Below are 27,904 nucleotides of genomic sequence, written 5' to 3'. Positions count from 1 at the left end.
CCACTGTGCCTTTACCATTAACACAAGTCTTGTCTTGTGCTAACTACTACTGACAGACTCCAACTTGCTCCAGCTTAACTAACACTAGCTTACAAAACGATTCGTATTTGTTAGAACTGCAGTGGTTAGCTCTAGGGCGACAAACTTTATTGGCTATAAAGCAGTGCAATCATAGCACACAAATAACCGAATGAACCCAACAGGATAGCATAGTCAACTACATGAGCCGAGTTAGGGGGGACCAGATCTCGGAGCTCATGTTCAGGGCTTGTAGAATGTCTTCATAACATCTCACTATCTTTGCCTTTGGAGGAGAAATTAATGGCCAGATGACTTACTTGCAGACCCCCCACAGGTATTGCTGCCCCTAATAGTAGTATGCTGGCTAGAAGGGATGGGCCAGTCCTGGTAAATGGTGTCAAGTAACATCCTCACACTACAATAGCTTCCATTCAGTTTTACACTAATTGTAGATAAAATATGAAGGGACATCACCAGACAGATTTTGCAATCAATTTGATTGGTGAATTACATAAATGTCTTGTATTCAGTCCTCATGACTCTGCTCAGAGGGACTGTCGTTGTACTGAGCCCTTCATGTGCTCCCAATTGTTATAGAGAGCATAGAGGCCAGTAAGTATGAAGCCTGCAATGCCTCCTCGTGCTATTCCACGCACTCCACCTGGAAAAGAAAAATAAATAGCATTAAATATCATCTAGGGAAAGTATTTAGTTAGGGCAATTGGCTAGGGGTCATTTAATCTAAGAGGATCTCAAATACAACACACTCTACTTGACTGCATCTTTCCCCCCTTTAAGTCGAAGATTATTCATGATAGCAAAGCTGTTCCAAATACAGTACTTAATGTTACCAGACTAGATAATGTAATGGATCTTTCCTGATTCTAACTTTAATTCTGCCTGTGCAATTGTTATTAGCTTTACTTATTTTAAATGAATGCTAAAGAGCTTTTGAAGCAAACAAAACTCTCCATAGGTCATATCTTCTATGCATTTCTCTTGGCCTTATGACCATGGATGTTTATATGCTGACAAGACCTTTGCTGCTTTAAAATTAATCTCATGTTTACTATAGGTCACCTGAAATCCTAATCCTGTTTGTTAAATAAAATAACTAATGGGGAAGAGGTGAGGGGATAAGCAAACAGCAGCAGAAACAGATGTAAACTTTTGAAACATAACTTCCAGTCCTTTAATTAGAAATTATGAGAGTTAAACAGAACTGCTTCTAGGTGTTTAATTTAGCTAATTTTAGTAATCTGGAATAAATGGGGGGAATAGGATCAGTCATCCAAGATTTATGAGGGGATCACTGAATTAATTACTTCACTCACTAGTATCAGGCAGTTGAGGTCACAGAAAAAGCAATAGAAAAACAATTTATCCAGGTACCACATGGTCACACAGAGATACAATAAAACCATTTTAAATTGCTCTCCTATAGCAAGTTTATTTTTAAAAATTTATTCTATTAATGGTCAAATAAAATGTGAGTTTGGCTACTCAATGGTCATAATGAGATGAAGTATTTAGTCATTTGAAAGTTCGCATGTCAGTTTTATGCCCTATTTAATGTGCTCTGTTAATCACCGTCAGGTGGATGAAAACTGAATTCTAATGGTAAAATAGAGATTGCTGCAGTTTCCAATATTTAACACCTTAAAGCTTCCTGGGATACTTCCAGGAACACACTGTACATGTAGTGGTATTGGGAAGCATGATCCTAAACAGTAAAGAAAATGTCACTAAGATTTCTGGATGCTTCACTATTTACCAGGACCAAGCCAAGTGAAAGACGAAGTATAAAAACATGTAGAAATAGATCATTTTCAGTTTTAGAGCTAGATATGAACTGCCTGCTAGACTGGGAATTCACAGAAGTACCAAGGGAATTTCACAAATTCTTCAGCCTTAAACAGAAAAAGGAATGAGTGTCATGGTAATCTGTATCTATTAATCAGTTCCTCTTAGGTCATTAGTTGTCTCCCCCTAAACTGCTTAAGAGTTTGTAGGTCACTTTTAGTGGACAAATTGTTAGTTTCATCTAGACTGAGGCATTAGTTGAGCTTTAAGACTAAGTGGAATTCTCCAGAGCTGCTAAATCTTAGATTTATTTACATTAGCCTAAGCATGTAATAAAACCAGGAATCAGCAGAGGGGATAACAAGTTGGACTTGATGACCCAAAATCACTTCCCATCCTACATTCTACAGCTTTGAAGTCAGACTAGTTGTGCTTACTTAGCTAAGATCTCATTTGTAAGTGAATCAAGAACTCAGTTCTAGGCATCTGAGAGTCAAAATCTAGCCAACACCTGATCTAGGGCCAACATTTTCAAAAGTAGGAGCCTAAAGTTAGGCTTCTAAATAAGTGGGTTGATTCTCAGAAGTACTAAGTCTATGAGAGGTGGATGCTCAGCAATGTTGAAAGTTCTCCTTATTTAGGTACCTAAAACAAGGTTTAGGGGTGGCTCCAATTTTTTAAAAATGTCTCTTGAGTACGTAGCACAAGAAGAGGTAAAGAGTTGAAAGGACATTTGTGCAAAAAGTGTAAGTATCATCTCAGGGAAAGGATAACAAACTCCTCTCTCGCCACAACTCCCAATGCTAGGAAAAAAAATCCAAACAAAACTTAAGACTTCAGTTGTGGGAAAGGATTTGCAACCGAGAATAACTAAGGGAAGTTTTTAACTAGTTAGGTGTAAAGGCAGATGAAAGGAATTTGCAAGGTTTAATCTATTCTCAGAATGAAAACAGCTACAAAAGCTAAACCACAATGTAGCCCTTCTTTCTAAAAATTCCATTCACCCACAGAAGAGGGAGGCTGCAAGCAGGTCTGAGCTGATTTCAGACACTAGGAAGCTATTTATTTAAAGATAACCAAATAAAAAGTTTCTGTTGCAATGAGTCATTTGCCATGTCTAGCTATTTTTTTTTTTTTTTTTTTTTTTGCAAGTTTGGACCCTTCAGCACTAATGGCAATGTACTGCTTAGAACACCACAGGCAGAGCCAAAGTTTTCTCCTGGTTAGGTCAAAGGGATGAGTAATGAAGCCTCACACAAGCTTTTACAACCCACCAACCCCCATATGCTTCAGTGCAGAGTAGCCTCTGTGTATTGTAGGCAGCTTAGTGTCCCTCCTTGTACCTTGCTGAAAGATTTAGAGTACATTTCAGAATGGCTTGTTTCATGTAATGAAAAGGATGCATATGATTTGTACAGTGAGCCTTCCTGGTACCTGGAAAGCACATAGGAACTGGGCCCTAACACGTACTTTTAAGCTCCCTACCACGACTACTAAGTTCCACAATTCCACTCAACTTGTTTGGTGCAATTTGCCTCTGCTCTCCAAAACATTCACACAAAGAGCACTGCCATGTTAAAAGGGGGTATTCTCCCATTCCCCCGTAGCAGATCGACTTATATTTGAGTAAGATGTTAAACTCTTCCACCAACTCTGTTCTAGCCAGCAAACAGCAGTTTTACCAAACAAAACTAAGTAGGTGGGCAGGAAATGCTAAGAGTTCTGACCTAATGACCTTTTTTAGGAATCAACCCACGCCCATCCCGGGAGTGTAAACTAAGTGATAGGCTGAATTCCCATTCCTCCCCTACAATCATATTCTGCTGGTCTAGATAGCAAGTTGTTTTGGCACATTCTAGCAGACATACATAGTTATGCCATTATCTCACTTTGACATGCACAAGGTGAGGCTAAAATAGTCAAAAAGGGACTTAAGCTGATAGATCCCAATATGAAACCAGATTTTTAAGTTAGCATGTAACAAAAAGTAATTTAAGGAAATTGCCAAAGTTGATAAGAGATACATTTTCCATACCTTAAATTAGAGCTGTTTGATATATACCAGTGTTTCTCAATTAAATTTGGCCACGGAACCCTTTTGAACTCGATAAATCATTGCGGAACCCCCCAAACTCTTAACAGTATTTTTACATATGGGGCCAAAAAAAATGTCGGAATAAGCAAAATTATATACAAACAACTAGGTCAGCGTTTCTCAATTAAATTATACGTACACTCGATACCCTCCGCCGAAAAATCCGGGACATCTTCCCTTTTTCGGCGGCGCAGAGAACAGCTGCTCTCGGCAGTGTGGAGAACAGCTGCTCTTGGAACCCCAACAGTGTTCCCGTGGAATCCCAGGGTTCCGCGGAACACCAATTGAGAAACACTGATATATACATTTAGCTGATATCTTATCGAAGGGTCCTGTCTTCCTACCCATATCAGGTAGCACGCATATTCATTCTGTCCCAGCTCTAGTTTTAAATTTAATTGTACAGCATACTTGCAGCATTCAAAGAGCAGAACTCTCATACCACTTCAATTAATTGCCTCTTCAGAAAACTGGAGCTGACAGAGAATAGGGGGAATTATGTGCACAAGCTGAAAGAGTTGAACAGACACATTTTTAGCCTTTAGTTTTCACTGACTCAAATATATTTAGAGTTTTCAGGCTATATTATTTCCTCTGCATTTCCTGAAAGTTAAAAAAAAAAAAAGGGGGGGGGGGGGAGAGACTATGTGTCAGGAGCTGAAGAGAAGAAAATGCCAGCATTGATAACTGCTGCTTGTTACCTTAATAGGTAGACATTAGAAATACAAAGCCAGAAATCTAGACTTACAAAATATGCCAAGTAGAACAAGGCAGCTAGTTAAAGGTAAACATTTCATGGCTGCCAACATCTGCCTCCCAAGAATTTAGAATAAGAAACTCTCTTCTTTTGCAGCCTGTAGAAGAAATAGCTTCAAAGGGCCTGATTTTCAGAGGTGATGAGCACTTTCAACTCCCACTGACCTAAAATGAAGCTGTAGTTAATCAGCATCTCTGAAACAGACCCACAGTTTTGGGGTTATTTTTTGTTTTGTTTTTAACTACACTTGTGTAATTGAGTGTACGTGCATACCAGGGAAATTTTCTAAAAGTTCACCACCACTGCCCTTTGGAGAGTTTTTGAAAGTTTCCATGGTAGGAAAGGCCCACTGACGTGGAAATTACTGAGGGAAAACTGAGCTGAAGAAATGAAACATGTTCTAGAGCAGTGTTTCTCAACCTTTTTGTGCTGGCAACCCACTGGACTTTAAAAAAAAAAAAAAAAAAAGTGACCCCTCTACTAAGACTTGAAAAAATTGCAACCTCCTACCTTACATATCATTAAGTAAATTACAAATAATACTCAGGGCTGGCCTTAGATGGTGGCAAGCAGGGCCCACTGGGCTGAAACATGTACTTTAACTTCACAGGGCTCCCTGTGGCTTAGGGCACCAGGGAATTGCCCTGTTTGTCACTCCCTAATGCTGGCCCTGTATTTGCAACCTCCCACCCCACCCCAATCCATCCAATGACCTTCAGCTGTGGGGTTGAGAACACTGTTCTAGAGAAATGGCTCTGATTTCAGGCTGCTGTAGGAAGATGCGAAGGCCTGGTCTATATTTAAAACTTAGGCTGACCTAGTTTCATGTCTCAAGGCTGTGAACAATTTCACAGCCTGTGCAATGCAGTTAGGTCATCCTAACCTCTCATCCCTCCCTTCTCACTGTAGCTCAGAGGTCCCCAAACTGTACAACCACAGCTTTGGCCTGGCCCCAGCTCCTGATTGTGGCTCCTGGGGGGTGCGGACCAGGTAAGTGGGGTGCACAGCCCCAAAAGTTTGGGACCACTGCTGTAGCTGCAGCTAAGTCGACAGAAGAATTCTTCTGTCGACTTAGCTACTGTCTCTCAGAGAGGTGGATCACTTACATCAACAGAAAACGCTCTTCTGTCAGTCTAGGAAGCATATACACTTAAGTAGCACGGCTGCAGTGCTGTAGGGCTTGAAACTAGGAAACTTTCCCTGGCTGGTAGTGGTGACAGGGAGGCTGAGATCAGTTTCTGAGGAAACTAAAATGTCATTAAACCTTTGCAGCTTCTTAATGATTAACATCACCTCCTATATATTAACCAATGCAGTGTTATCTTCCTGAGCTCCTGCTTATAGTGTTGTCAAGTAGCAGCACAATGACAGACAAGACAGAACCGTGGTTACTGTCACTGGTGATATTCAGAACCCTGCAAGCAGCAACGAAACTGGGCAGGTAGTCTGTTTTACATGGCTGCTACTACTTGAGAAAACTAAGAACAAGACAAAGATAACTGTTTAACCCCTGAGTGGCAGAATAAAACCCCCCAAATGGGTTATATGTGATCATCCTCCCTTGTGATTGAAAACCAAGTGTTATTGCCCATCATTATCTGTAACATACCAGTTTATTTGTTTAAGATAGGATTCCCTTCTTGTACCAGATTTGGAACAAACATCTGTTGGATCAGAGCATGATTAAGAGTGAATCTGTCCACAACCTAATTCACTTGAGTTTATTCATTCAGAACAGTGTTTCTCAACCTTTTAAGTAGCAAGTACCCCTAACTTATTAAAATTTTCAGAAGTACCCCAACTCTCAATTTTCCACAGGATTTTATGTTTACAGACTAATGTGAGCTATATGTTGGAAGAAGGGCAGAGTACATAAGGCCATGATATGACAGATGTCAGATCTAGTGTGGGTAGGGTTACCACCTTTGCACCAGGGGTGCACAACTCAAGTATGTATCTGGGTTAGAGGTGATGTATGTACCTGGGCTAGGAGGCTTTGAGCAGCATGCCAATGCTGGGGAACATAAAGCGCCATGCCAAATTTTTTGCCATAGATTTGAGAGGAGGAAGGAATGAGAGAGGGACAGGGAAAGAGGGCGAGAGAGAGAGAGAGAGAGAGAGACAGGAAAAGAGGGTAACAGGTAAAATCTGGGGCTGCCATAGCTAGAGCAGTGAAATTGACAAGTTTTCTGGGCACTGGGCTTTGAGCCAGGGAGGGAGGCTGCCATCTGGGCAAGTTGCAGGGGGCTGCCTCCCAGCTAGGAGCTACCAGCTAGGAACTGGGACCCGGGGGGGGGGGGAAGTGGGAGGTTGCTGCCTGCCTCCCCCAGAAGCTAGCAGTTAAGGCCTGCCTCCCAGGTGGGAGTTGACAGTGTGGGAAGCGAGCAGCTGCCGCCTGCCTCCCAGCTGGGAGCTGTGACAGTGCGGGAAGCAGGGGCTGCCACCCACCTCCCCCAGGAGCCAGGAACTGCCACCCACCTCCCCTTCACTCTGTTTTTCCCTGGTAGCCCCTGCCAGTGTCTCACGTAGCCCCAGGGATACGCATACCACAGGTTGAAGAAACTATGATTTAGAACTTCTGTTCAGGTAGCATCTAAGATGCTATAAGGAAGGCAGACCACACTGGTTGTTCATTATGTTTCTAAATTATCTGAATGGATTTCAATTTACAGCTAAGAAACAAAATCTTCAACAAATAATTTTATGTAGATTCTAGGGTGACCAGCTAGCAAGTGTGAAAAATTGGGACGGGGAGTGGGATAATAGGCACCTATATAAGAAAAAGCCCCAAATATCTGTCCTATATAAAGTCAGGATATCTGGTCACCCCAGTAGATTCTGAAGACAAACACGGTATCACAGAGCCTGTATCTGCAGCAGGCCACAAAACAATTCAAGGGTCTGTCTCTGAAGAAACATGAAGGGATTAAACAAGAGAAACTCTACTTCCTAGTAGAGACATTTTTTATTTTAAGACTTGGAAGAAGGAAACAGGAAATCCTGACTAGAACAAATTTGGTCCCAGTTTGCAGGGTTAGCTGTTGTGTGGGTAAGACTTTGTAGCTTCTTTTACAGATAGACTATTTCCAGAACTTCTACCCAAACTGGAGCTACACCAAATTAGTTTCTAGATCTGGCCTGGTCAGACTTTGTACTGGTATTAGCAATAAAAGTGATTAGTCCTATTTTAATTATTTTAAAATTTGTTGACTTTTAGGGTTGTGTCCTGTATTTCTAAAATGCTGATTGGTCCATTGATCATTATTGCAATAGACTTTAGAGATCCAGAGACTTGAATCAGGATTAGGGCCCCATTGTACTAGATGCTGTACACTTACATGAAAACATCCCTTCCCCAAATGTTAGTTGTCCCCCTGCTGCCTCCTCAAAAGGAAAAGCTAAATGCACTAAGCCATAAGGAGGGAAAAGGTAAGCCATCTACAAACTGGACTCATGCTTTATATAAAAGATAAAGATTAAGTTTCCTGCTCACTCAATTCACTGTCCAGAGCTTTGATTTTATAGCCAAACAATTAAGTTGAAAACTGCCAAACTTGTTTTAAGCTTTAAGTTTTCAGTGACGCTTGTTTTGAAGCAGAAGAAAGGTTGCTGAATGAATGAGGCCCCACACATATGGGTTTAATCTAAGCTTGAGCAGGGGTAGTCTATATTTTGTCAAGGCCCAGATTTCTTGGTCAAGATTTGGACTTCAGAGAAACATTTTTCACATTGCAAGTGTCCCCATTCAATAAACACGTGCAATGCTTTGTAATATATCCAGGGCCATTTGTAGGGGTAGTCAATAGGCAGACTGTGAGTGAAATTCAGACTGCCAGAGGCTTTTGACCAGACCACAAAATTCTGAGGGGCTGTGGGCAATTAGTGCAGGGTGAAGGGAGAGGGCTAGCAGAGCGACTGGCCACATGCTGACATATTGGGGGAGTTAGCGCCTGGGACTGACATGTAACTCAGGGTGGCCAGTGCCTCCCTGGCTTCCCTAAACGGAGCCTCACCAGACACACCAGGGTACCACATCTACTTGGGACATATTTTAAGATCACAATTTACACTGAATGTTCCAAGAAGCCTCAAGGGTAGCATAATATTAATTAATATTGTACTTAACTAGCTACAGTTCTCAAAAGTCACTAATCACAACACTTAAACTTCATATCACAGCATAAACACAAAAGCTTAGATAATTTTGTCCAGAATGATCAGTGTATGGTTCCAAAGTTCGTCAACTTGTTTTGTTGCTTAGAGTCTTTTCTAAACATTGGCTAATCTAGACCTTGTGGGATAGCTAAATTCTGCAAATGATTTTATTGCAACATAGTTCCCTATTTTAGTCTTGTGACTTTTGTATATTTTTAATGGTGCATTTAAAACCCTCACAAGGGCAAAATGGGAGGACAAGGGTTAGTTTGGGGCATCAGTTTTGCACGTAGCAGCATAATGTGCTGAACTCCAACAATGGTCTTTCCATGAGCTATTTCTGACCACCTTTCCCCTCATTAAAAACTCAGATGCCGTTTTAAAAATCTGATCAATAAACAAACTTTGTAGTGCAGACAGAGAAATTTTCAATCTCGCAAAACTACAACTGATACTGAGTCACAGGGCTGAGACCATGCATTGCTAGCAAAACTAATGCCTAACATGTTACATTATTGTATATATACCCTATAAATTGTGTCCATGAACTCATTTTTGAACAGAGGGCGACAGTATGAGAACTGTGCACCACAACAGCACTGTCTCCAACACAAATGTACCCACCCTTTCTGGATTATGGAATGGAGTTAACTTTGAAATCATTATCCTGCTTTTCCAGCTGCCAGTAAAAGGGATTGGAGAGGATTCACAATGAACATGTAAACCTCTCCTGTAGATATTATCCATTAACAATGGAATACAGTGCCTGGGCTCCTTACAAGCTAAATCATGGTCCCCACTCTGAGGAGCTTAATCTAGGTAAGATACATGACATAACTGATATGACTCAGTGAAATAATGGCTTGTTTCTGCCTGGTACACATGTAAGCCATTTTGATTTATTACAATTAGATTGCATTAGGCTGGAGAGAATGTGGGAATGAAAAGTGGATTTGAGATGGTGACTATAATGTATTCAGGAAGGACATTACTGGCATAGGGGCAGCAGGGCAGAAAGTACAGAGGCATTCATGCACAAAGGGTATGTAGAGAGCCTGGAAAGAAATGGGAATAAAAGAGAACAAAACTCAAGAATGGTGGAGGGGTGTGTGTATTTGTGTGTGTGCATGCGCAGAAGACTCAGAGCTGTGTAGAACCTAGAAAGTGAAGATGGAATTCATTCCCTTCAACAAATGTGAATATCATCTCTGATAGTCTCACTTTAGGAATCAAAACTTATCATAAATCTTGGAAAGTTTCAATCACATCTATAGTATAATCTTTGTTTCTTTGTGGAGTTTAATATCTCAATTGTTGTTAGGAGTTTTTGCATGTGGCATTTCATATGTAACAAGGTATAGAAAAATTGCCTCAAGTGATTTATTGGTACATACAGTGCTTTGAACATAGGCAAACCATTATCTATGTTGCCATTGGCTCAGTAGTTTTGGATATAAGAAATAAGACCCTTCTTCCTATTTCTGTTTTCTTCTATTGGTTTTTTGTTACATTTTTTTTTTGAGGAAATCAGTACACTGAATAATGCACTGGAAATACATTGCAGGAACAATTCTGTATTGCAGGGGATAGGCTAGGTGACAAGTTATCCATGCTTGAGTCACCCCAAGATTGGATTAATGCAATGCACTGTCCCTGAGATGACTGAGGGGATCTATGGAGAGAGGTTTATAAAATCATGAATGGTGTGGAGAAAGTGAATAAGAAAGCGTTATTTATCCCTTCACATAACTCAATGAAATTAATAGGTAGGTTTAAAACAAACCAAACCAAAGTACTTCACACAGTGCACACTCAACCTGTGGAACTCATTGCCAAGGAATGTTGTAAAAGCCGAAAGTATAAGTGGACTCGAAAAAGGATTAGATAAATTCACAGAGGACAGGTCCATCAATGGCTATTAGCTGAGATGGTAGGGGTGCCACCCCATGCTCTAGGCGTCCCTAAACCTCTGACTGCCAAATGCTGGGACTGGATGACACGGGATGGATTCCTTCATAATTGCCTTGCTCTGTTCATTCCCTTTGAAGCATCTGGCATTGGCCACTGTCAGAAGACAGGATACTGGGCTAGATGGACAACTGGTCTGACCCACTATGGTCATTCTTACAGTTTTAATTGTAAAATAATTAAATTAGCTGTTATCACTCAAGAAAGAGATCTGTGGATAGTTCTCTGAAAACATCCTCTCAATGTGCAGACAAAAAAAGCTAACAATGTTGAGAATTGTTAGGAAAGGGACATAATAAGACAGAAAATATCGTATTGCCTCTGTATAAATCCATGGTACACACACATCTTGAGTACTGCATGCAGATCTGATCGCTCCATCACAAAAAAAATATAATGGAATTGGAAAAAGTACAGAAAAGGGCAACACAAAGGATGAGGGGTATGGAACAGCTTCCACAGGAGGAGAGTGAGTAATAAGATTGGGACTTTTCAGTTTGGAAAAGAGACTAAGGGGAGAGATGACAGATCTATAAAATCATGACTGGTGTGGAGAAAGTAAACAAGGAGATGTTATTTAGTTCTCCTCAGAACACAGGAATTAGGGGTCACCAAATGAAATTAACAGGCAGCAGATTTAAAACAAATAAAAGGAAGAATTTCTTCACACAATGCACGGTCAACCTGTGGAACTCTTTGCCAGAGGATGTTGTGCAGGCCAAGATTATAACAGTGTTCAAAAAAGAACTAGGTAAGTTCATAGAGGATAGGTCTATCAGTGGCTGTTAGCTAGGATGTACAGGGATATGAAACCATGCTCTGAAATGTCCGTAGCCTCTGTTTGCCAGAAGCGGGGAATGGGCGAGAGGGGATGGATCACTTGATGATTCCCTGTTCTGTTCATTCCGTCTGAAGCACCTGGCATTGACCACTATTGGAAGACAGGATACTGGGCTAGATGGACCACTGGCCTGATCCAGTATGACTGTTCTTATGTTCTTAAGCAAATAATTTATTTCAGTTCAGTTTTAAGATGTTAAATTATACCAATATATACTTCATCTGCCTGGATCCAGAGTAAATAAGAGAGAGCAGTCTGCTTCACCTTATGTTTGGCCTATCTATGGTCCCCCCAAGAAGCAAATGAGTACCTGATAATAGCTTGAGTGCAGTGACACATTTGATTTTCAAGGAGTCATCTTTTTTTATGAAGATGGAATCCACAACAAGGCATATAATAGTGCAACTATCAGAACTTAAGTACATCTTATAGGATTTTATAGGTCAGAACCCCCAGACACTGTTCCCTTAAACAATCTTTACTTCTCAGGTGGCTGAGGATACATGCAGTCTTTGGCCTCATTTTGCCTTAACAGACACCAGGGGTTTTAGGGTTATTGCTATAACAGTACATGTAATTAAGTAGTTATTGCCCATCTACTGTATCACAGAGAATATTCTTTTAAAAAGTGTAGGAACGTTTGTGGTTAATGTTAATCATGCCCTATTTCTTAAGTATAGATTTACTCTGAAAAGTGACTGTAGAAACAGCACTGTGGAGACTCATGTTTGTTTAAGAGATTTCCAAGTTAAATTTACCCAGTTTAAATAACCAATTTTCCAGCCTTACAAACTCCATATGGCTTCTCATTCTCACACATCAGCATTAATAGATCCTGCAAGCCAAACTATAATTACACTATCTGCATAATCCCATTATCTTAGAAGGCTTTTAACTAATAAATCTGTTGATATACATGAAAGAATGAAACCCAGCCCACATTCTGTGCTGTGTTGTTTGACACTAACTTCCTGCATGTGTTCAGAGTTTATACCTGAGGAAGCAATTCTGTTGAGTAAGAATCTCTCTTTTTATATAGTCACTTTTCAGAGCAGAACTGCACTTTATGCACTTGATTTTATTTTATCTGCTCAAAGATTGAGATCATTCTCAAAGACATGTAAAGCATTAATATTTTTGCCAGTCTACCTGCACATTTGTATAGCATTCCTGTCATGGTCCCAGCAGCTACTGTGTTCAGATCATCTTCTGCACCTCGTGTTTTCTCTATAATGACTCCAAATGCGCTGTAAAGCAATGCTGGGAGAAGAATTAAAGTTATTGGTAAAATATCAAAACATTTGCACCAAATTAGCTTGCCATCCATGTTCTAGAAGAGATAAGATTACCCAGGTCTCAGTACAGCTTTCCAAGCTATCCCTCCTGAGCTCACCATTTATATTTTTCATTTCTGGTGGGGTCTTTACAACTTGCCTTTACTGCTCCTATTAATGCCTTAAGGCTACATGTTTGGCATTTTCTGTCTTCAACATTACATCATTTCTTTTCTATAAGAAGGAAATCTGTCTCTTCCTTTTAAATTAGGGTATTGGGTTTCTCAGAATTTTCAACTGCACTATGTGCTCTTCATTTCTGTCATATAAACAACTTGTCCCCATACCTGAACAGCTGTGTCACCTTATCTACTCAGTGAACAGGAAAGCATCAATCTGAGGGACTGCCTCTGTGGCAAAAGGGAATCTATGAACCCCTAATATGGATGCACGAGCCCAAGCCAGCAAACAAACTAATCTTTGGTATAATGTAACCGTATCTAGAATCTTCACATAGGACAAAGACTAGTGAAGTATCACTCAAAACAACAGATTACTGGTTAGCCTTGCTACTCTAAAAGTCAGATTGATACCTTTAGTCACATTAAAAATAGTACTTTGTTCCTCCAAAACAGCCCCACTAAAAATGCTACTTAATATGAGCAAGGATATTGATATGGCCCTAAGTATGCAGTGTTGCAGGAAATAAAATCTTGTTCACTGGAATCTTTCAAAACAGATCACTCCATAAATGAACAAGTACAACATTACAGAACCATCTCTGCTTAGCACAGACTCTTGAAAACAAACACAATCAGCAAGGGGGGAGGGGGAGAAGGCTGCTCCTTATTTGTAAGACATATGCAAAGCACTCCATCCTGAGGAAAAGCATGGCACTTCTACAATACCTAGCATAGGAGAAGCCAGAACCAACTCTCATGTCATGCCTGGCACTCCTAAGGGCTATAATATGCTGACTAGAAATGTCATGTTTTATATGAAATTTGCACACTAATAGGCCACTGGAATGCATGCCAATATAACTGACTAAGGCAAACACTGAAGGAGGAAGATTACTCAAGAACACAAACACAGCTGCAAACCATCTGTTAATGTATCACTCATCACACCAGAACCTTGAACTGCAACATGCAGCACCTTTCTCAGAGTTGTTTTAGCTATATTGTTTTCCAGCTTGATAATGAAGAATTCAGGTAATAGGTAAACCTAAAAGAGAACTGTCCTAATGGATCAGACCCATGGTTTATCTAGTCCAGTATCTGTCTGACAGAAGCCAGTACAAGATACTTTTTTTTTTTCTTCTAAGAAAGGGAACTTTAATTGCAGTTTACAACCAAAAGTGGCAGTACACTAAACAGAAAGCAAGATGAGCTTTTATTGAAACCAACAATTCCGACAGATTCTCCTGGTCAGAGCAATAACAATGAGCACTCTCACTCACTCCTGATTAGTCACTGAGACCCTTTGTTTCTCATAGGCTCTGACCCTGTCTCAACCAAGAGGTTTTACTACAATCTTGAACTTGATGCAAGCTAGTTCTCAAAATCTTTAGAGGAAGGCACAAGAATCCTGCAGCAGCAGATGTGGGATAATCTGCTCCTCACATTGTTCCATAAATATCTCCAATACTTACAGACTGGCTTAAGTTCTGAAGCACAAGGTTCAACATTACACCAATTTTTGGAAGAGAATTAATTATAACTCTGGATATCTTTATCTATATAATTATCCAGTCCCTTTTAGTATTTTGAGTTCTTGGCATCAACTTCCTGTGGCAATTCCTAGTTTAATTACACTCTAAAAGTAATCCCTTATCAATTTTTTGAATTTCCCATCTTTCAATATCATTGAATACCCCCTTGTTATTGTGTGAAACAGGAAGAACAGAAGTTCCCAGTCTACCCTTTCTAGACCATTCATTTTATCTACTTTTATCATGTCCCAATTAATTAGTCTTCTTTTTAGGGTAAACAACCCCAATCTTTTCAATCTCTCTTCAGATCATTCTTGTTGCTCTCCTCTGAAGGCCCTTTAGTTCTGCAATATCCTTTTAGGGCATATCTACGCTGCAGCAAGGAATAAGCCTCCTAAGACTGCATAGACAGCCTTGTGATAGCAGGGCTCAAGCTAGCAAAGCTAAAAATAGCAATGTGGACAATACATCTCAGGCTTTCAAGTTTAGGGGGTCGTGTGGGCGTGAGAGGATGAGCTGCAGCCCGAGCTAGCGTGACTGCAAGGATCTATCTACCCAGACTGCTCCAAGCTGCAGTGCAGACATACCCGAAGAGACTGGGTGGCCAAACCTGTACACAGTATTGCAGATGAGGGTGCACCATTGATTTATAGAAAGGCATTAAAATAATCTTTGTATTATTCACCATCCCATTCCTTATGCAAACTAACATCATCTTAGCTTTCTTAACTGCAACTGCCCATGAAGCAGAGGTCTTCATTGTGCTTCCTACAACACAACCCAGATCCCTTCCTTGAGCTGAGACAGTTAATGATGCACAACTAATTTACATATATCCCTCCAGTGTACATTATTTTGCACATAGAAACACTTATTTCATTTGCAATCTATAATGTTGGCGAGCTAGATATAAAGAAGTAATTTTAGGCTGTCAATATTGTCCTTAATTGCTCCCATTAATCCTTGTTGATCAAGCAGACCCACTGATTTTTTCAGTGTCCTTTGACTTCTGATATACTGAAAAACCTTTTAGTTGGTTATTTTTACACCTTTTCGCTATTTGGTCTTCCAAATCCATTTTGGACTTTCAAATTTGAGTACTTAATGCTTGCTGTATGTCTCCAAGACAAAAAAAAAGCGACTAACGACTAAGCAATTGTCATAATACAAATGAAAGGCTGAGAGAGTAAGGTCAACTTAATTCTACAAACACCTCTCTGATCAGATTACTAGAGATTTGGGTGCCCAACTTCAGACATCTGAAAGGAGCCTAGTTTTCAGACAGTGCAGCACCACCCTCTGAAAAACTGCACCTCTTTTAGATGTCAAAGTTGGGACCCAAAATCACTAGCTGCAATTGAAAATTTAAGCCATAGGTGAATACATCAACTCATTTAGAATGCCAAGAAACCAAAAGGGTTATTTCAAGGGGGTTTGAAGCTAATTAAAACACTTTCCACAATGTATAGTTTGAGAGAACAGTGTGACTTACCCAAGGATCCCAGAGTGTTGGCCCATAAAGCTCCTTGCCTTGTCACCATATTTAAAATTCTAAAGATTAAAAAAAAAAAAAAAAAAAAGACATTGTTTAATAAAACTTATACCTTATTTCTTAATCGGGTGCCTATAGGCCCCGATGAAAATGAGGACACGTTACTAAGCACTGTGGAATACACATTTAATTCTATATATTTAATATGGTAATAACCATAGCATAAGGTAGGACCTAATAAAAAGCAGAGGAGATCATGTATTTTTAAAACGTTTGGTTTTTATAGAGATACACGAATTCCTACAAGCCAGCCTCAAGTTTAAACAGTGCCTCCAAATGACACCATAGCAATAATTTTCTAGTCACATGAGATATATTAGACTCCCCTAATGACTTAAGAAGTGGGAATCAGAGGAGGGGATTAGACAAGGAAGCCAATAAATGTTCTTCTTGATGTGCCAGTTCTACCTTGAATGCTACAAGCGAAAAGTTAGCACACTCTCAAGGAAGCACAGCACTGGTGGCAGCTACCTCCAGCAGAGTGATGGCACCCAGATTTAAATGGCCAATATTTTTATCTCCCAGCAGTGTAGCACTGTCACAGGCATAGCACTGTGCTAGACAGCTTATTGCCACTGGAATTCAGTGTCAAACTATGAAAACATTGTCCCATTATCAGTTTTACATCAAGTTTAAGAATTTAAACAGTCAGGTATTCAACAAGAATAGCAATGTTAACTGGAACACATTGCATACATGTTTTAATAACTGCAATGTTAAATTAAGCCTCTAGCTGCACTGCTGTCTGAGTTAATTTTTTTAATGTTTACATAAATGTAAATTTAAAGTTAAAAATGTAGATTGCAAGTTTTTTTTTGGTGGTGTTTTGTTTTTTGTAATAAACTGTCCTTATTGATTGCACACACAACTAAATATGACTGGACAGCACTAGTCTGTACTGACCATGCCTGGAGCCATTACTGGTCATCTTGCTTTCATAAATAATGTATGGTTTGATTTAAGTCCATGTTTTAACCAGATATCACTATAAAGAGACAGATTAATAAACTACAGGTAAAGAACAGAAGTTTATAAAAAAGCCTTTGTAGTTCATTCAAACATCAGTTACTGGCAGCAATTCAATTTAAATCTGCTAGTGACAAGATTAAATTAAGCAAAGACCTTTCAGTATTTATTAGATGCCTCAGGCTTGGTCCTGCTCGTAATGACACCAGTGTCAAAACTTCCATCAACTTCAGTGGGGGAGGACTGTGCTGTCTGAAGAACAGACAGAAGCTCCTGGCATGCTAATAGAAGATATTTCTTCCATCTTTCAAAAGTCTGTTCATGTTGTTTGTGATGGTGATTATTTAATATAAAATGTAGTTTGAAGGGGCTATAACAAAATGAAACTAAAGTTTTGGCTTATAAAAGAGACGTGACCAGCATCTACCCTTGCAACTCAATGTGAAAGGGTAGAACTGAGTGCACTATTTCAAGGTGGTGACCTTCAATACATTTCATTGGACTTGCATAAAATGACTAATGTAGTGGGAGTTTAATGTGTGTCTACTGCCATCTGCTGGCTCAAATGGGTCAAAGTTTTTCATAAGAGTCTCAATCAATAGAAGTAAATAGTTCATTTTCTTGCCTCAGTTTGCTTGCTGTAGTGCCCCTCCCCCCAAAATCTATAACATAAGAATTGTTAAGAAAATCAACCATTTAGATAAATTTAGACTTTCCTAAAACATTACTGAAATAACTTTAGATTTATACTGTATGATATTTATTTTACATTTTTTTAAATTTTATACACTGGTGAAGGAGGAAGGAAAAGAATACACAAACAATGCTCAAACATTAACAGTCAATCAAAAAAATCACTAGCAAGTGCTAATTTCCCCAACCAGATGACTTATTCCTCCAAGAAGAGGTACTATAGCCAACTTAAAATGATGTTTTTCTAATAGTTATGCTAATCCAGTAATGGGTGTCTCCCCAACAAAATCATTCTTTAAGGAGGGGAGGAAGCAATATATGACACCCATTTGTCGTACCATCAGCTCACCCTATTTCTGGAGTTTGACCCAGGGATTTGGAAAGAATATAGCATGTGCAAGAGTGTAAGGTGAGAAGAGTGCCAGGGATCTCAGGAGTAATAGCACTCTAGAACAAATTTTGTGCCTTGGACTTTCCCACAGTGGAACTTTCTCTTGCCTCCGCGCTCCCCCACAGAAAAAGATTCAGGTGGACCAGCTGTTTGCTTTCTGTGCTGACATGATGGAGACCAATTCTATTCTAAGGGTCGGCCTACACTTAAAACTTGTATCAGCACAGCTATGTTTGTCAGGAGTGTGTGAGGCCTTTTCTACACTACACTTATCTACACCACTACTGCAGTGGCTAATGTCCACAATCCCCTCCTTGGGTCATGGAGGGCATCCTCATCAGGAGCACTTCTACTGACCTAAGAGGGTCAGTGTGGGGAGCTGAGAGCCCCCATTTCCCTGCCGTGAGCCAGTCTGGGGCTTCTCCGCTCCCCGTTCCCTGCCTGGAGTTGGGGAAAGCTGCCCGGGGCTCCTTGCCCCTGGGGAGCGGGGTCCAGCCACCTGGACTTCTCACAGCCAGGAGCAGGGGCCAGCTGTTCAGCTCTTAGGGGGCTTTCTTCTCAATTTTGCAGAACAGTGAAATTGACAAGAATGACAGCCCCACAGCTGATGTAAGGAAAGCAGTGTCTACATTGACACTGTGTTGCCCTAGCTAAGGGGACATAAGACCTACACCTCTTATTGAGGTGATTTTATGTCGTCGGCATAGCAAGGGAGTTACATCAGTGGGAGGAGCATATTAGTCTATACATCTCCACTGTTTTTTCAACAAAAACTGATTTTTGTTTACAGAACTCTCTAGTGTAGACCAGCCCTGAGAAAACACATCTGACCAAAATAACTATGCCAATAAAACACTGTGTAGATGCAATTATGCTGACTGAAGAGCATTTTTATGAACATAGCTAATGTCACTTGGAGTGGTGGTGTTCCAACGCCAGCAGAAAAACTCCTTCTGTTGGCATAGGCTGTGTTTACACTAGGAGGCTATGCCAGCACAGCTATGCTAACATAGTCACTGTAGGGTGGACATACCCTATGTTTATCTCTGTCTATCCCCTACAAAGGCTGGGAACACTGAAGAAAGAGTACTCAGTTTCAGGTAAGGGAAAACAAAAAAGTGCCTCAAGACAACTTGGGAGTACTTTGGGAGTACTTCAAACTATAGAAATATAGTCTTGATGCAAGATGTTTCCAACAAGCATCCAGAGGATTAGCGTTTCATTTATTCTCTCTCCATACCCCTTTGAAAAGGGTCAATATCACCACCAAAACTCATCTGAAAAGTTGTGAGATTCAAAATCAAAACTTAATGGATTAATCAAGATATTTCACAACTCAAATCACCTAATACCATATTTATTATTCATATAGCTTGTCCTGCAGAAGAGGCAAATGTACTTTATCTTATTGTAATATATCAATGTTAGCTTTGAGCCATTCTAATAATGATAGGGGAAACGTATACATTTACATACTTACTGTACATTTCTAGGTCTGGACCAGGCCATGCTTTGTGTCTCCTTCAATCCCAGCCGTAGGCCATTCAGTGCACCAACTGCAGCCCCTAGTGAATCATAACACTAGCCGTTACTTTATAAAGAATACAGTAAATGAGACAAACACATTCATTCCCAATCTTGTAAGACTACAGCGAGGAGTCATGTAGCCATTGCATGTGTAAATACATACAGTCTGCAGGAAAAAACATAGTACAGCATCTCTTCAGTTTTATTCTGAGTTTCTTGTACTTGATGTAATACAGTAACATCAATCTTACGTTATGGTATCAGTAAATAGTTTCACATACCTGTCATACAACACCCTCCAATGGTAAAAAAGGCCAGCTCAAACCTCCCCCGAGTTTTGTTAGCTCCTGTAGGTAAGATAAACTCATCTGTATCCTGAAACAGAAAAATTAAGTGTTATATATTTGTACTTTCCAAATAGGCATGATTTCAGACACATCTCTGATTCTCTTTGTTGGCTTAAGCATATTAAGATTAGAAATCATAACAAACATTTCCACATAAATGTTGAAGAACACCATAGATGGGGGGATAATCAGTAACACAGTCTATTTCTCACTAATTATCACAGCAAAATATTCAGATGGAATGGATTAGCTAGAAAATCTAAAAAAGGGAGATATTTTAAACATGCATGTGGATGAGAAATCCTTTTCCTAGGCCTGTATTTCCAGCTAACTCAATATGAAGTGAAAAAGCCAAGGAACTCAGTATGCATTTATTAATCATTCGCTCAATGTTTATTATGACTTATGCCTCATAGGAGGCAATCCAATGTCTAGCCTCTGAAAGCCCCTATGCATTCTCTGACTAAATGCTGCTGCATACCAACAATGCTGCATTCATTTTCCTTTACTGCCACTTTTATAGTAACTAAAAATAATTCCTTAGAGCAGTACAACAGACATATTCTAAGGACACTAAAGGGCAAGGAATACAAAACTATTGGTGGTTAGCATTAAAAATGTGCAAAGTTAATGTCTAGGAAGAGTGATGCACAAAGAAATCCAAAAGTCTTTAGGTTTGTGTTCTTGACTATCTTTCCAGATGAATCTGCTGTACATCAACAGCAACCAATTGTAATGCCAAAATGTGAGTGGTGGTAGGTCAATTACAGTGTTTGTTTGGTTTTATCATGCAGACACTGCACAGGTGAGATGTGAGGGAAGAAGAAAGCAACATGACAACTGCTTCTTAGGGATCTTCTATTACTATTGCAATAAAAAAAATAGCAGAAGTAAGATGTCTTTATAATTTACGTTATGCACTTTACGTGCCTAGCACAATATGTACCCTTTATGCCAATTAATGATTGAAAAAGAAAAATTACAGTTTTTCTGAATCAATAGCACATCTTCCTTGATGATAATTTGTATTTTCTGTGGAGAGATTTTCTTCAAGGTGCATAATAAGTTTCCTTCTTCGCTCTAGACAGTAGATGTAGCATCTGACTTTAATGTTGTACCGGACTGTTCAGATTTTTACTTTGTCACGTTGAACTTGTTGGAATAGTTTCCTGTTTCTAATGTGGTACACACATGAATTGTGTGTGCTTAATGGTTAGCTGTTCACCACCATAGCTTCCACTTTTACTTCCCACAAGTCAAATTTGGGGGAGTAAAGCAATCAGTGTCTGCATATTTTTTCTAGCAAACTCATCCTTTGCCAAAGACAGACCACAATGTGATTCTGGTTTGAAATTTACAGTATTCACTAACAGTGTGACTGTAGCTTTTGATATTAAATGTACTGGTTGTATAAAATTGATGGAAATTTTATTTTGTCCTTTTCCAACATTATGACTTCTCAGAAAGAAATGTCTTGCTTGGTTCAAAGATATCTGTACTCCAGAAGGTTAGTAATTTTACAGTTTGTTCAGAATGGGTAGACTTGGCAAAAAGCACAGATTTTAGGCCTGGTCCACACACAAAGTTACATCAGTTCAACTAACGGTGTGACATTAAACTGATTTAGTTAAACCAGTGCAATTTTGTGATTGGATACTATTGCACTGATTTAAACTTGTCTTACATCTATCTAGTTTGCACCTGAAATGCTAAAGTGCGAACTAAACAGATAAACCAGACACTAAGTGTCCACACAAACTTTAGCAGAGACAGGGCTAATTTATACTGAAAAATTGCACTAGTTTAACTAGAGCTGTGACATTAATTTAATTAAACCAGTGCAACTTCTCTGTATAAATTAGCCCTGTCTCTGCTAAAGTTTGTGTCAGAGAGCAACATAAAAAAAAGTTGTCAGATTCTTAACTACCATCTCTCTTTCCCCTATCTGTTCTGTTGGGATCCAAACAATTTAGCTCCACTGTTCCCTAAAATTGTTGGGGATATTGCTAGAAATTCTTTCAGTAATTTTCTGGAGTGCACTGTGAATTACAAAATGAAAGGTAGCCCCATACACATACCAAGATGCCTAAATAGCATAAGTGTGTTTACAGGGCCAGCAAATTAATTTTTCCCTACTAATTTCTAAGCAGTAGTTACATTGTCTGTATGCTCTGTTTTCCTAAGCGATTAGCATGTTAGTATGGTAAGTTAATAATGGTTATTGTAGAATATTTAACCCATGATCTGGAAATTTGGCTTTAATAAGCCTAACCTATAAGGGCAGAGGCTAGGCCCAGGCTAATGGTTTTTATATTATAATTTGAATGAAGAGGACATCGGTGTGGCAGCAAGCTGCATCAGTTTGTGGCTAAATTAAGAAGACGGGTTTGAAGAAAAGGTAAACAATATCTTGGCACTCATCATGAAGATAAGAGCCAAGATTTTAAAATATTTAGAAGCCTAACAGTAAGCTCCTAAATGAGTGGTGCTGATCTTCAGAAGTCCTAACCTCCCAGACACTCCCATAGAAATGAATGGGTATTAGGCACTCTTCATACAAGCTCACTTACTTAGGATCCTAAAACAGGATTTATGAGGCTAGCTTTAGGCTTTTATATTTTAAAATCTTGAACAAGGGGTCTTAGGTGGCTTGTTATATTGATGTACCTACTAATGCCCAACAGCTAAAGTAGGAAAACATTAAAAAGATAGAGTACTCCATTAGTGTCTAGTGTTATTGGAAAAGGTATTTTTAGAATTGCTTTGGTAAGTTACACAATACTTTAATACTATGATTATTTCACATCTTTAAACAAGTGTTGACATAAATATTGAGTTTTCCCTTGAGTCTATTCCCATATTTAACTATTTTTATAGTTTGTAAAAGAAGCATATTGTTTAGGTTTTCTACAACCTCAGATCAGACTGTATTCATTAAATTAATTGATGCTGGCGGTATTTCAGAAAGGCTGCCTCAACATCCCCCAGTGGAATCTTTTGGTTTGAAAAGAAAATCCCTGCTTGCAGCTTTCTGTACAGGCCACTGTTCCTGAAAATGCACACATGATGCACCTTCCCTGACCAACCTGTGTTGATATCAGTGAAATGCCCATGGTGGTCCACAAGTGCTTGCAGTACCATAGAGAAGTATCCCTTTCTATTGATGTACTCCATCGCAAGATGGTCCGGGGCCAAAACTGGGATATGCGTGCCATCCATCACTCCACAACAATTAGGGAATCCCATCACTGCAAAGCCATCCACTATTTCACGCACACTTCCAAGACTCAGTCCTTCGTAGCAGAATGTGATTAATGGCCCTGCACACTTTTGACAACACAGCTCTAACTGTGGATTTCCCCACTCCAAACTGATTAGCGACTGACTGGTAGCAGTCTGGAGTTGTGAGCTTCCACACAGTGATCGCCATGTGCTTCTCCACCAAGAAAGCAACTTTCATTTGGATGTCCTTGCGCAGCAGGGCAGGGTTGAGTTCTGTACAGAGGTCCATGAAGGTGGCTTTGTGCATTCAAAAGTTCTGCAGCCACTGATCGTCATCCCAGACTTGCATAATGATGCGATCCCACCACTCAGTGCTTATTTCACATGGCCAAAAGTGGTGGTGAACTATGTGCAGATGCTCTGAGAATGCAAACAGTAATCCAAAGTAGTTTGTTTGCATGGCACACAGCAGATGAGGCTCCTCGGATTCCTGTTCCGAATGGGAGCTCATGATATACTGCATGACCAGCCACGATATGTTCGGAATACTGACAATGACAGTGGAGAACAGTGCAGGACCATCCTTTCAGGCGCTCAGGAAACTGGGGCTGTTAAAAATGCCACGAAACACAGTTGGAAACCCATGGAATGACGGGACCGAAATCATTGTGGCATGGGATGTTGAGCCTGCACCCATGATGCACTGCGATTCTCTTCACCTTCCCACAACAGCTAGCAGCACAAGATGGTAAGTCACACAATGGGATGGTGCCCATAGTGCACCAACTGTGGATGTGCTTTGGTGACATAACGAGTGCTGTGTGGACAGGCACAAGCGTTGTAATTATAGCGCTTTTTGATCATCACTGTAACTTGCATCTACAAAACTTTCTAATGTAGACACGGCTTACGTTTGATTCACCACTGAGGTTACAGAACATTTACTGGGTGCCTCCTGAAACTCCTGTAATTCCAAAACTCACTCTGAATGGAAGCTCTTTTGAAGGAGAGTTGTCACTTTTGCTATCTTGAGTGAACATATGTTAACACTCATGCAGAATAAATGACTGGTGCAAGATCAGAAGAGTAACACATACTACTATATTGGTTTAACCAGACCAAAATAAGGACACACATTAGATTTCCCTACATAACATTTCCATCCCCTCACCCAGCAAGACTCCTAGCTATTTTAGATGTGACAGTGTCTTTATTAAGATCATAATAGAAGCTATTTGCACTAAACAGCTGTTCAAAATTGGGAACAAAGCTGCTGCTTTGATTGTCCCATTAAGGATATTTTTTGCCATATTTAATATAACTGGATGAAACTGGCAAGCAAATTATGAAGATTTCTGTAATTGTTGAGTTTGATTTTATCTTCTAATGGTCTACATAATTTGTGTATTATTTAGATTGCAGGCAGATTAAATGTAATAACTTTCTGCAATTTTAATTTTGCAGACAATTTTTAGCAGGATTATTTTGTAAGATTTTCTTAAAGCTACATTTATTTAGTAATATTTGTGTTTTTAATTGAGAAGTATGTTGTACTCTGTGCATTTTGGGCTGACATTTAATCTACGTTGCCTTTGTACAGTAAAATATTTGGATATTCCCTATATTTATTAAACGGTGTTTTATAAATCAGCTGTGAGTTATTTTTATAAGGGATACCTTTAAACTAAACTAATTCTGAAGTAGGTGATCTCTCCTCTTGGGTGTAGGACCTAACAAAGGACAATAATTAAGTGTTTTATCAGTTTCACAACTGGTATGTCCTCTTGTGGGGTATTAAATCTTGACCTGGCAGGAAGCACGATTTAAGATTCTAAAAGTTCCATTTCTAATCTGGACTAATTCACTCTCTATCCCTAATCTGGATTTCTCCTCCCAGGCATTATGACATTAAGAACTGTGCTAAAACTCAGTCCTCAGACTTCAAGTGATCAATAGTATAAAACTTAATTACTTAGTATATGGGTCCATCCAAATTTTAAGCTTTCTGCATACTTCAATTTGTTGCTGATAATATAGGGGAGAGAAATCAGACCTCTTTACTTTAGGAAAAGCAGCTTTCCACAAGGGAGACAGCGACTCATTTAAAATAACTGGCTTAATACAGTCAAAATAGAAAATTGCTTCTTACCTGTATTAGGTATCTGGGATCCACACTTAAATAAGGAGACAGAGGACTCATTCCAGTTACTGAATGAGGAAGAAAAAACACTGTTATTGAAATCAGTATGAGCAATAGCACTAAAAATTGAGGCAGAATGGATGATGGAAAGATGGTTAAGGAAAGAGGGTAATCAGAATTCTGATGTCATTTTTAATCCATTATACAGCTCATTAACACTGTCAGATAACTAATACTTAATACTTCTGGTACCTACACATTTCTATAGTAATATATTGCAAAACACAGAGACAAACAGCATGATCAGGTTCTAGGTTCTAGTCCCTATTCCTCCCGTGACTTGCTGTGGCCTTAGAAAGTCACTTAACTTCTACCTCCACTTCCCCATCTGTGAAATGGGATGATGATACTTACTTACCTTTGCAAACATCTTTGAAAATCAATTTATCTATAGACTGAGATTTTTCAAAATTCTATGAATTATTATTCCTAGATTCAAAAGTTACACCTTTCTTTTATTTCTTTTTAAGTCTGAGATGAGCCAGATGGCATTCATTTTATCCAAAACCAACCTTCTGACTCCCTATAACAGAACTACATAACTGGCAAGTAATTAAATGTTTATTATAGATCCAACTGCTTAGGTTATACTTCGCTGTCAAATCAATTCAACTATATATGAAGTCTTGTCAGTGTCAGCTCAAACTGAAGTTTTTCTTAAACTAAGCAGCACGGTCCTCGTATCTGTTTATCGCCCCCCGACCAAAGATGTGACCATTTTCATGTCTTTGTGCCAACAGCAGCCTGTATGAATAAATGCTGGCCACGCTCTCCGGCACCACGCTACTACCAGCACCACCAACGCTAAAAGACCAAATGCCCACCGCTGGATCTTTATCCCTAAGCCTCACACCTCGATTAGTGCTGCGCTGAAGACCGCGGTATGGGTGCAGGCTCTTCCCGCGGCCCCCGGGCAGTGGCCCCTCTGCGACTGCACCAGGGAGGCTCGCACCCCGCCCGCTGCAGCAGGAGCTCTCCGCATCGCGCTGCCCGTGCAACGCTCGTGTGCTGGCTGCTTTCTCCCCTGCCATGAAGATGGCCGGCCGGGGCTCGAGTCAGTGTCAGCGAACGGCTCCTCCAGCTCCAAGTTCCCTCCGCCCCCACAACAGCTACTCGCCTGTTCTCCCCCCTCCAGCTCCGCCCGCCCCCGGGGATATAAGAGCAGCCGGGCCGAGCGAGCCCCAGGCGTTCACCCCCAGGGGGGCCCCGCGCTGGGCGAGCCTCCCGACCGAGCGTGGGGGTGAGAGCCCGGCCCGGGCCCGGCCGGCGGATACTCACAAGGCACCCCGGCCAGGTCCGCGTGGGAATAGCCCGGGCCCGCTGCTCCTCCAGCACCGAACAGGCCACCGAGGCCTGAGCCCTTCGAGTTGCCGCCACTCTCCATGCAGCCGCCTCTGGACAGGGCCTCCCCCTGCCCGGCCTGCCAGCGAACGAGCGAACAACCTCGCGCCCTGTCCGCGGCTTCGCTTTCGCCTCGCCAGCTACGGCTCCTGCCGTAAAAGCGAGCCCTGCGAGCGCCGCAGCTTTCACGGCTCCTGTTCCGCTTTACGACGGCCCGGGGGTACGTTGCTTTCCGGCCCAAAGAGGCGGGGAGGGGGGAGGAGCTGTTGCTATGGAGAGAGGGGGAGACATTTTGAGCCGTGTGGCCACTACTCCCGCCCCCCCGTTGGCCTGAGTCCAGCCCCTGGCGGAGTGCCCTGGCCTCTCCGGCCCCGCTGCTTATCCCGGCCCGCTCTTTGGCCCACGGAAGGTTTGGGGTGCGGGAGCGCCGGGCGCGTTGCTCCCGAGCCCCCCTTTTCGGCAGCAGGAAGATGTGGAGGGGGAGGGCCCCTGCCTCCTTCTCTCCTTTGGGGGCTGCCTCTCCTCCTCCCTGCTGAGCCCAGCTCCGCAGCGCGTTTGGGGAAGCGCGGAGCGGGGGGCAGGGTGTCTCCTAAGCATGAGTGCAGGGGCTGAGTGTGAAACCCCCAGGAAGAGAGTCAGGTTGGGCCCCCCCGCCTCCCCTAGCGGCAGCCGCAGCTCGGAGGAAGAGCAGCCTCCTTCCTTGGACAGAAAAGGGACACTGCAGCCTCAGCCGTCGCCTTCTCCCCCTTCCTCCCGGGAACCAAGGCCCAGAAGCAGCGGTAGCAGCCGAAGTCTGGCAGCCACGGTGGGGAACAAAGGTTTGTGCCACCCGCCTCCTTTTAACCTTCCTCTATGTGTCTTTGTTGCTGCTTTGTGTCGCCTATCTGACTTGCTGTGTGGTGTTGGTGGGGGAGCCTTTCCCTGTATGTGTGTGTGTAACTCTGATTCTCCCTCCCCACCCCCATGTCCATCGGAGAAGCCAAGATTGTACTAAGTGCACAGAGACAAGTATGTTGTTCAGTCTTCTGGTTGTTTTG

General features: G+C 41.0%; 2 protein-coding genes and 1 long non-coding RNA gene across 3 annotated transcripts in view; 2 read left to right on the top strand and 1 right to left on the bottom strand.

Moving 5' to 3' along the window:
- Positions 1–125: 125 nt before the first annotated feature.
- Positions 126–27,037, bottom strand: TIMM23B (translocase of inner mitochondrial membrane 23 homolog B). The gene is made up of 7 exons (XM_067552481.1): positions 26,805–27,037; positions 25,476–25,534; positions 20,039–20,132; positions 19,711–19,795; positions 16,121–16,179; positions 12,790–12,900; positions 126–682 (listed from the first exon to the last, which is right to left on the bottom strand). Exons 1-7 carry the CDS (start codon positions 26,908–26,910, stop codon positions 567–569), a joined length of 630 nt encoding a protein of 209 aa, XP_067408582.1. The 5' UTR covers positions 26,911–27,037; the 3' UTR covers positions 126–566.
- Positions 25,996–26,756, top strand: LOC137155998 (uncharacterized). The gene is made up of 2 exons (XR_010920630.1): positions 25,996–26,071; positions 26,267–26,756. It is a non-coding gene; the product is annotated as an uncharacterized lncRNA (long non-coding RNA).
- Positions 27,038–27,135: 98 nt separating the features above from the next.
- The window catches only part of PARG (poly(ADP-ribose) glycohydrolase), a 126,728-nt gene continuing 125,959 nt past the window's right edge, over positions 27,136–27,904 (top strand). Inside the window, exon 1 of the mRNA XM_067552474.1 lies at positions 27,136–27,685. Coding sequence (XP_067408575.1) covers positions 27,463–27,685 — 223 coding nt within the window. The 5' untranslated portion in view covers positions 27,136–27,462. The remainder of the gene's footprint in view (positions 27,686–27,904) is intronic.

Source organism: Emydura macquarii, unplaced genomic scaffold (genome assembly GCF_026122565.2).
Source record: "Emydura macquarii macquarii isolate MOO-44397 ecotype Brisbane River unplaced genomic scaffold, CSIRO-AGI_Emac_v2 contig_1390, whole genome shotgun sequence".
NCBI classification, from domain to species: domain Eukaryota; kingdom Metazoa; phylum Chordata; order Testudines; family Chelidae; genus Emydura; species Emydura macquarii.
The sequence above is the reverse complement of the archived record's forward strand: the minus strand, read 5'-3'. Positions and strand labels throughout refer to the sequence as shown.

Bases quoted from the DNA above. Each gene is read 5' to 3' on its own strand.
- TIMM23B (XM_067552481.1), bottom strand. From the start codon at position 26,910: ATGGAGAGTGGCGGCAACTCGAAGGGCTCAGGCCTCGGTGGCCTGTTC. The intron at 12,901-16,120 runs GTAAGTCACACT...TTCTTCTCCCAG, and splicing joins CAACACTCTGGGATCCTTGG to CATTGCTTTACAGCGCATTT. The intron at 683-12,789 runs GTAGACTGGCAA...TTTCTTTTCCAG, and splicing joins AATGCTATACAAATGTGCAG to GTGGAGTGCGTGGAATAGCA.